This window comes from Mus caroli, chromosome 2, assembly GCF_900094665.2.
Source record: "Mus caroli chromosome 2, CAROLI_EIJ_v1.1, whole genome shotgun sequence".
In the NCBI taxonomy this organism is placed as follows: Eukaryota; Metazoa; Chordata; class Mammalia; order Rodentia; family Muridae; genus Mus; species Mus caroli.
Genome location: NC_034571.1, coordinates 47729919 through 47740081, shown reverse-complemented (window position 1 = coordinate 47740081; position 10163 = coordinate 47729919). Strand labels below are relative to the sequence as shown.

General features: G+C 42.9%; 1 protein-coding gene across 1 annotated transcript in view; it reads left to right on the top strand.

Moving 5' to 3' along the window:
- The first annotated feature begins 87 nt into the window (after nt 1–87).
- Nucleotides 88–10163, top strand: part of Arl5a (ADP ribosylation factor like GTPase 5A) — a 26986-nt gene continuing 16910 nt past the window's right edge. The window contains exons 1-3 of the mRNA XM_021155569.2: nt 88–377; nt 8241–8301; nt 8726–8873. Coding sequence (XP_021011228.1) covers nt 332–377; nt 8241–8301; nt 8726–8873 — 255 coding nt within the window. The 5' untranslated portion in view covers nt 88–331. The remainder of the gene's footprint in view (nt 378–8240; nt 8302–8725; nt 8874–10163) is intronic.

Here is a 10163-nt window from a genome sequence, read left to right as displayed (position 1 = left end):
CAGCTCCCTCGCCCCGCCTCCGGGCCCAGCGCCTGCGCAGTGCCCTCGCTCCGCCCCGCCCCTGCCCTAGCCTCCGCCAGAGAGGAGCTGGGGGAGGACGGTGGCCCGCGAGGTTCGAGCAGACAACGCGGCGGCGATGTCCGCGAGCCAGGCGAGCGCCGCGGCGGTAGCGGCGGGGCCTCGCGCGTGGCTGGGCGGCCTGGACTGCGGCCTCCCCGCGGGTCCCTGGAAGCGGGCGCGCGGCCCGCGCGGGAGCAGAGGCGGAGGCCCCGGCGCGTCCTTCTGCCCCGCAGCCTGAGCCCGGGCGGCTGGAGGGCTCCGCTGCCCGAGGATGGGAATTCTCTTTACCCGGATCTGGAGGCTGTTCAATCATCAGGGTGAGGCTGGGCCGGGCAGGGAGGTCCCGGCTCTTGTCGGGCGGGAGGGTCGCCTTTGTCTCCGGGGAGCTGGGGAGAGGTTCCTCCCGCCATACACCCATTTCTCCGATTTGATCGCGAGCGCAAAAGGTGCCCTGCCGAGGGCCCAGCGCGCTGCCTGGCCTGCTTCCATCCCCGCCGCCTGCCCGCAATTGTGTTTGGGCCGCACGGGCAACAGCTGGGGTTCTAGGGTGAAGACCGAGGGCCCTGACCCTAGCGGCGCCACCGAGCCCACGGTTTGCAGAATGCGGAAAACTGGAACTAGTGCTGGATCCGTCTGGGGTTCGCTTTGGGGGGGATGGGCGGGGAGACCCTCGCTGCGGAATAGTGATGGAGTGTCTCTCCTTTGCGCCGTTTGTCTTAGTGGTAAAGGTCAAGCCTAAGGTCGTTTTCCTTCTTAGGTTATTAGAGGGTTTTGGGGTTTTCTTTTTTGGCCCTTGTTAAAGTGTTTCGCTGAAAGCTTTTAAAAGCCTGCCTCGGGAGACAGGCTTCGTTAGCATTAGGTAACTAGCAGGTTACTGTGTTAAGTTCGCCTAAACGCAGACATTTGCCACGGAAAGGCATAGGGGATTTATATATATATATATATATATATATATATATATATATATATATATACATATATATAAAATTACAAAATGGGTGTGTGATACTGGAGAGAATATGGTCCTAACAGAACTACATAGTTACTAAAATGAAATGTAGTGCTTTTTTTAAAAAAGCTCTACTTGCAGTTCATTCCATCTGTCAAGCACGTACAGTTTTTCTCTTGTATAAGCTGGCAGCATTGTCGCACCCCCACTTTTTCCAGTTAAAACTTAATGAACGGTGGCGCCTACTATTTAGAAGGAGCAGTTCCCCGGCGTGCTCCTCCTCCGGGGTAGAGCTGGCTTTATGGGACTTGTAACCCCTAGTGGGTTTTGCTTTTTTAATAATAATTTTTAAAAAACGATACCTAAGATAACGGTACTAAATGAAGTGGAAGGCAATAAAGAGGATATTTCCATTAGCTCTGTCTGGTCAGCAGAGAACATGTGACGGGGTAGTGGTTTCTAGTGCCTTCATAATTCTGTGGGTTTAGATACTCTCACCTACCACAGAAGGGATTTGAGGGGTCTACAGTTTTTGAATATTTAATCTCTAGGTTTGAAGTACTAAAGGTTACATTGTTGTAGAACTGGTGATACTTGTGTGGGTAATAAGTGTTCTTATTCTATTTCTGTCCTCCACAGTCTTGAATTTAGTGAAACTAGTGTTTCAGTTCTGCCTTGGTTTAGAAAGACCTTATGCTTTAAAGTGCCTCTGGTACTGGTCTCACTTTCTTCTTTGAGTCAGTGACCAAACTGTTGCTGTAACTTAAAAAAAAATGAATTAGAACTTTAAAAGAAACTCACCTAGTTGCACGTGATAGCAGGAATGCATTGGTATCGGCACAGATCTTGTACCCTGCATTTTGTAGTAGCATTTGCCTGAATGTTTACTCAGTGTTTGAAAATTAACAAGAGGATTCATAGAGTCCAGTTCCTAGGAAATTACCAGTCAATAGAGTGAGATCGTGAAGAAACGGCTCGTTAAATGGTCTGTTCCCAGCTCAGTAGCCTCTCAGAATTCACTGTCACAGACACTTGTTGCTCCCACCTCGTGCCTTGGTTTTACAGTTCTGGGAGGACCTGTGGAGAAGGGGACACATAAGTTCGGCGCGTCTTCGATGCTTTGCTTTACAGAAGGATCATGACATGTTTCTATACTCCTTTTCATGGAGACCTGTGGAGAGAGGCTTTGGGTAATTGCAGAGTTTGCTATATCGATAAACGCAGAGACATAGCAGCTCTGGCTTCTCAAAAAGCAGCTGCTCAGTTAAAGCTGAGCTGGTGAACTGCCTGCCTGACCCAGAAAACCAGAGCTTATGTTTAGGTGGGGCACAGGTTCTGGAGCGCTCAAACTTTATTCTAGATACTGCCATTTATTGACACCATTAAAAGTATTGAAGCTGGGGCTGTAGCTTAGTTGGTAGAGCACCTGCCTTCCTTTCACCACACCCATTCGGGAGATAACGGGATGTGGTGGTTGGGGGTCCCCTGTGATCCTGTCACTTAGGATGCACGTCCTTGGTTACAGAGTAAAGTTAAGGCCAACCTGGGCTAACGTGAGATTCTGTCTCTGAATATTTTCCTGGAAGAGAGGAAGCAGGCTCAAGTGACTTCTGTCAGACAATTGGGAAAGGAAACGAATGTGTTGTTGCTTGTTGATCTTTTTAAGAAGCCACTGTCAACTTTTCTGTCTACTCTTTTCTCCCTGTTGACTGAGTTGTGAATCTTTAGTTTGGATTTAGGTTTGCCAACAATGACTGTATCTCTGGAACTTGTTACCAGTGTTTGGTTTAAATACCTTTCTGGGGCAGCAATTCTCAACCTGTGGGTCTCAATCTCTAAGACCATGGGAAATCATTGATTTTTTTTTTTTACTTTTATAACAGTAGCAAAGTTATAGTTATGGAATAGTAACAAGAATTTATGGCTGAGGGCGTCACCACAACATGAGGACCTATGTTAAAGGGTTTTCGAATATGGAAGGCTGAGAACCACTGCTCTGGGTGTTGGGAATAAGGCAGAGAATGAAAGAGACAAATCCCCTCGCCTTTATAAAGCCCTTTATAAAGCGGCTTGTTATAGTCCAGGGCAGCAGAAAAGAAACCCAGCCTGACTCTATAGATGAAGGAGCAGTTCGTAATTCTAGTGACTTTTGCAACACTGGTTCCAGTTGTTCCATCCGGGTGTTGGTTAATCTGCCTTAGTTTTGTTCCTTCTAGAAACTTTCTTCTTTAAAGATGCACATTGGGGCTTTATTTATTTAAAATGATAGTCCTAGGATGTTAAACAAGGATCTCTAGTACCAGTGTGTTCTCACCACCTCCACCCCCAACACACACACACACACACACACACACACCTTTATAAAGAATGTGGTAGGTGAAGGAAGATCCTTTCCAACACCTACATAGACTGTAAAAGGTTGTGGAGTTTCCCTCTTGGCAGCCTTGCTCCTCCCTCTGCTCATTGGTTGTTAGGAAAGGAATCAAGTTATGAATGAGCGCTGGCAAAGCCGCCCACGCTGTGTTGGTCTTGTGTTGGAGAAGCCACCTCAGTTCCTGGTCTTTTTTTCAAGGGAGTTCAACCATGCAGGAACATACAGCAGGAAGGTGACTGGACATTGTACGCTATCTGGACTCTTAGCTCCAGGTGGAGCTCACTGGAGGGACATTGCAGGAGGAAATGCTCATTCCTGGTGACAGCGTGCACTCTGGAAAAGCTGTTTGTAGCACACGCACCTTTACCCTTGGTACCTGGGGCTTGCGTGGCGTGGTGATTACTTTTATCTTCTCACCAGGACCTCGCTTATGAAACTTCCCAACCTCAAGTTATTGTGTGATTTCTGCCTCCTAATGGCTCGCTGATTTTCCTCTTTGTTTCTCATTGTTTTTTCCTCCCCCGGCAATGTCTTCAAAGCAAGTCTGTTACTGAAGCTTTAGCTTAAACAGGTGTGTCTGAGTGTTTGATGTTGGGACACAACTTGTCATCTACAACGTTCATGCTCAGAATTGCATGGTCAAATTTTACACACACACACACACACACATACACAAAGTCAAAAACTTCATAGTGTTTTAAATAAATTTATGGCTTTTGGGCTGGGTCATGTAGAATTGACATGCCTGCCAGACCTAGACTTAGTAAGGCTAAGTCTTACTAAGTGAAGTAAGACTTAGACAGCCAGTGAACTAGTAGTGTGTGTGTCAAAGAAAAGGAAGAGGAAGGAACCATGGACAAGAAGTCTCTTTCTGACAGAACAGTATTGATTGGTAAGGTAGAGGCCAGGTCAAACTCTGAATCCCAGCAGACAATAGTGGTGTGTCTGAGCTTTCCTGAGTGCAGGAGTGCTGTGGGGGAGGCCTTCTAAATGAAGTCATACAAAACAGCGATTGCAGTGATTCACAAATGTCACGGAGTCGGAATGGCCAAAGTCTGATTGACATTTGTCCTCAGTAACATTACCTCCTATTATGTATTGCATGTTCTGTGGAGTATTTGTCTTGAAGCACATTGTAAGACAGAATTCTAGCACTGCAGATATACATTCTCTATAAAGTGTTGTTATGTCTAGTAAGGAGGGGTGCAGAGTGAGGAAACTGTAAGGGTGTGCGGGAGTTGATTTAGTATTAGGACATGTATGGATGATCTAATTCTACATGGGGATAAACTGGCTTGAGACTATTGCATTGGCACCTTTATCTGTTAACCTCTTACACAACTCTGTCTTTATGTTACAGTTCTCATTATGAGTCATACACCCTATCTTTGATTTAGGAGGCCACCAAAACAGTCATAGATACTTTCTTGTAAGCACATTTCCATCTAGTAGTTGGAAGTGAATTCTGTTTATGGACGAGGCTATGTGAGGGCGTGATCTGGATTACAGGTTCTCCCCTAGGTTGAACTTTGAATGTCCACTCAGCACACACACACACACACACACACACACATACACACACACAGTCTGTGACTCTTCGGAAAATTTAAGTTTTGCACATGCTTGACTTAAGTTTCTTTCTTTCTTTTTTTTTTCTTGAAATGTCATGATTGCCTTTTATATTACAATAGCTTTACAATCCCTTTGTTGATATGTAGTCTCGGTTGGGGTGTGTGTTTATGTATTTGGTTGCGGTGTAGGGCTTGGATAATTTTGTAAAGTTAAACAGAAGAGCAGTGTCTCCGGAGTGGAGACATTAAATAGAATGTATAGTCTAGAGATGAGGTTCACAGACAGCTGTCTGGATTCCAAGAAAGGAATTAGGAGCTTAGGATTAAGACATTTACCCTTTGTCACACTCATCCCTTCTCACCTTGTTCCCTGTGATGTAACCTCTGTCTTCCTATCTGCTTTACCAGCAGGGACCTGGAAGGACATGTAGCCTTCAAAGTGTCTAATTTCCTCTATCCCAGCGCCTCTTCCCTTTCCTGCTCTCCGTCACCCAGCCTAACCTATGCCTGTTAGCACTTCCTCATTCCCAGTCTTGTGGGACATAAAATAATGGCTCTTTTCACGAGCTAAATCTATTATCTAGCTGTTTTTCCATCTTGGATAGTCTTACCTGTTAAAACATTTTACACCATGTCTCCAGCTACAGGGTCCACCATGTATCCTCCACCATGCGCTCCCACCTCTGAGTTTGTTTGTTTTTTCTAGACACTCTATCCTTTCTTTATCTTGTATCCTGAGAAAATGAAATTGTTGTGATGTGAGCCTCTTCCCCTCTGCCTTACTTTAGCATCTATTGCTGCATAGTAGCTCTGTTCAGTATGCTTGCTTGCTTGCTTGTCCTGCTCAGCATTTGCCCAGGTGCGACTCCTCCCTCCCATGTAGCCAGATGTGATGCCCTCCCCCATATGATACCCTCCCTTATGCTTTCTCAGGTGGGTTTTTTGGTTGTTTTTTTGTTTTTGAAAAACAGTGGTTTTAAAATTAGGACATAAGTCCTTGAAGGCATCACTAAGGATCACAAAACAAAAGCAAAGAAGCAAAACTTGTGTCCAAACTAGAGGAGGGGTTTAACATGAAAGGTATTGTCTTAGAAACCAGATATAGATTTCCGGCCAGTGTCTCCTCTTATTCAGTGTTTAGAAGTTCAATTTAGAATGTCATTGGAAAGAAGTTTTTTGTTTTTTAATGATTATTACAAAGAGTCATGTCCTATTTAACAGTAAGCTGGCATTCATTTCCACTACCTGTTCCCTGGTGACCAAGATGGTTCCAAGGGACCCTCTTTACAAACTCAGGTTAATCTTTAGAAGCAAAAGGATTTATCACCACTGAGAACGTTTAACATGATATGCCTCACGCTCTGCAAGCAAGAATGACAAAAGCATTTGAAAAGTTACAGCCCTGCGACAGTGCCTGCTTATAGCTTCCATACGTGATTAAGGGCTGTAAACAGACACTGTGCTACTCATCTGGAGGCATGTTGTTTGCACACACATGCATGCTTAAGTCATTGTTTATATCATTTGCCGTAGATTCTTGTATTTTGTATTACTTTTGGACTGGTCCTGTTAAGTTTGTAATGTTTCAAGAACATCATTTCATTGATGATTATAAATATGTTTTGTTTCTGAGTACTAGAAGTCTGTCTAAATGTTGACCTGTAGCTAATCATGAGAATAGTACAAAATGGATTCCTTCAAGTTAGAACTACGCTGATATTTTAGAAGGGCTCCAGTTAGTTTGTTTTAAAGCTGAGCCTTACTCTGCAACCTTTGCTATGTAAACTATGTTAGTCTGGAACTCCCCTGCCTCGGCCCCTGGAGTGGTGTGATTAAAGAAGTATGCCACCACACCCAGTCCAAGGAGGCTTTAACTGAAAATCAGTATTCAACTAGGAAATATTCTTTTTGCCTCAGTACCTTTGTAGATGCTTGTATTAACAGAACTGAAGAAAGCGTACATCCATCGGCAAGGAGGGAGTGCTTACATTTGCAAGTAAAATTAGAAAGGCCCAGCTATGCTAGTGAGAAACAGACCTGGAAGAAAGGCTTCTTCCCTAGCTAGAAGAACTCAGCTATCTAGTCCTGACGCAGACTGGCCCCACCGTGAAGTACATTCATGGTCATGAAGTCTGTAACATTTGCTTGGTTGGAATCCCACATTTCTCAAGAGTTTTCTGATTTTCAGTTTTTCGAGACAGGGTTTCTCTGTATAGTCCTGGCTGTCCTGGAACTCACTTTGTAGACCAGGCTGGCCTCGAACTCAGAATCTGCCTGCCTCTACCTCCTGAGTGCTGGGATTAAAGGCATGTGCTACCACACCCGGCTGAGTTTTCTGATTTTAATTCAGCCAAAAAATATACTTTCCTCTGATGGAATTGGTCATTGCTGACTTATTATAATAACACTAAACCATAAATATGTACTAAACATAAATATTATTATAACATAAATATTACTAAAACATAAATATGTAATTATTAATATATACAAAAATGCGTGTGTGTGTGTGTGTATATATATATGTATCTATGTATATATCCATAATACAGCTGTTGGGTTGATAGTGAATGTAGCTTGTAAGTGTTAAACCAGGTTATGGAGCCTGTGTTGTCAGCCAAGTGAGTTTGTTTTGTTTTTTGAGATCGTGTCTTACCACATTGCCTGGTCCAGCCTGGAACTTCTGATCTTCCTGTTAACCTCTCAAGTGTCTGGAAGCACAGCCATGGCCACCATACCTAGCTTGGCAAGCTCCTTTGAAGCATGTGTCTTCATTGTACTTGCTGGCGTTCTCCTGGGATAGTCATTTATGTGTGTAACTCTCTGAGGCTGTGGACTTGGGGATAGTAGCAAGATTGAGTTTGCAGAGTCATGAGATAGAAATTTACCCATGGAACAAACTCTTCTCTTTCTGCTTCCTTTTCACACTTTGCATGGACTTACCCAAGGGATGCCTGCACTTCCACACACTGAACTTCAGTAACTGAAGTCATTTGTAATGCTGTGACTACATTTGGTGATCCTTTGCTGAGCTTAGACTTCCTTAGGCCTAGAAGGAGAAGGTGCTTCTGACTGCCTGGAGAGATTGTTGGAAAGATGAGAAGTGGCTGTGTAGAATGAGAAGAGGCAAAGAAAGTGAGCTTAACAACACACTCCTTGCTTGATGGAGTCTCTTATGAGCTCTAGGAAGGCTAAAGAGTGTTGTGTGCTGACTTATACCACAGAAGCAAAGAAGAATAAAGTGTGGGATCTCTCTGTTGTAACTCTCTGCTGGTTTTTATTTCAGAGCACAAAGTTATCATTGTTGGGCTGGACAATGCTGGGAAGACTACCATCCTTTACCAGTTGTAAGTATTAACTGCTTAAAATTTAATTTTGTTGTTTCTAGTTATTCTTTGTGCTTTTGTGGTATTTGATGGATGAAATCAATGAAAAGTTATGTGGATGCAAGCAGACTAACCGTAAGCCAGAAGCCAGGGACTATGTGCTGAGCTAGAAATTAGCATGACACCAGGCATGCACATTGTTTTGCTTTGATCCTCTTGTTTTTAGAAAACAAGATATCTGTTTATACACTTTGCCCAAATGATCTGTAATATTCTAAAACCATTATTTATTTGAGCTCTTTTATATCTTTAGCTGAATCATTGTGTGAGCGCAAAAACAAGGGCACTTGGGTCTGAGTTAGAAGCCATGTTGACGTACCTTGATGTAAGCATTGGTGAGATGAACTAGCTTCCTCACTAATTTTGTAAACTTCTCCCCTCCTAGTTCCATGAATGAAGTTGTACATACATCTCCTACAATAGGAAGCAATGTGGAAGAGATTGTGGTTAATAATACCCGTTTCCTGATGTGGGATATTGGTGGCCAAGAATCCCTTCGTTCTTCCTGGAACACTTACTATACTAACACAGAGGTAACATTCCTAATGCTAGTGCTTACATGAGCGCCTGAGTCCTTGAGAAGCATTTGGGTTTGAGTCATTGCAGTCTTTAAAAATGGAGCTTGAGTACAGTAGTCTTCTATTCCAGTCTTGACTCAGTTCAACGTTGAGTCTCTATAGGGAGAGTTGGTGGGTGATCAGTCGGTTGTTTGTCCAGTAGTTACTCTTAAATGACTTGCATTTCATGATTTCTGATTGCATTTCCTTCTTGCTGTTTATGTGTCTGAGTGGGAGAAATCCCAGCCAAGTAACGGACTCTTATGTGGTTTGAGTCCTAGCCAGTTTTTGCCGTGTATTGTCTTTTATATAGTGTAGCTATATAAAATCTTTTAATCTTAATCAGTTGAAAAATCTTTTAATCATAAAGCATTTTAGACATAATCATATGGTTTTATTTACATGTTATGTTCCAAAAGAAAATTTCAAACCTATGACATTTAAATTCATCATCTTTTCCTATAAGTTGAAAGATTGCACCAGTTGTTTTTTAGTGTGTATTGTAAGGCTTTAAAAATACTCTGAATAAATGTGTGTGTGTGTGTGTGTGCGTGTACATGTATGTATATATGTATATTAGCTGGTTCTTTGAGAAAATCAACAAGATAGATAAACCCTTAGCCAGACTCATTAGGATGATGCATCTTAATTAACAAAATCAGAAATAAAAAGGGAGACATAACAACAGATCCTGAGGAAATCCAAAACACCATCAGATCCTTCTACAAAAGGCTATACTCAACAAAACTGGAAAACCTGGTTGAAATGGACAACTTCCTAGACAGGTACCAAAGTAAAATCAGGATCAGATTAACGATCTTAACAGTCAGTCCCATTTCCCCTAAAGAAATAGAAGCAATCATTAATAGTCTCCCAACCAAAAAAAAGCCCAGGACCAGATGGGTTTAGTGCAGAGTTCTATCAGACCTTCAAAGAAGACCTAATTGCAACTCTCTCCAAACTATTCCACAAAATAGAAACAGAAGGAACTCTACCCAATTCATTCTGTGAAGCCACAATTACTCTGATACCTAAACCACACAAAGACACAACAAAGAAAGAGAACTTCAGACCAAATTCACTTATGAATATCGATGTAAAAATACTCAATAAAATCCTTGCAAACCGAATCCAAGAACACATCAAAACGATCATCCATCATGACCAAGTAGGCTTCATGAACTCAGGGATGCAGTGATGGTTTAATATATGGAAATCTATCAACGTTATCCAGTATATAAACAAACTCAAAGACAAAAGCCACAT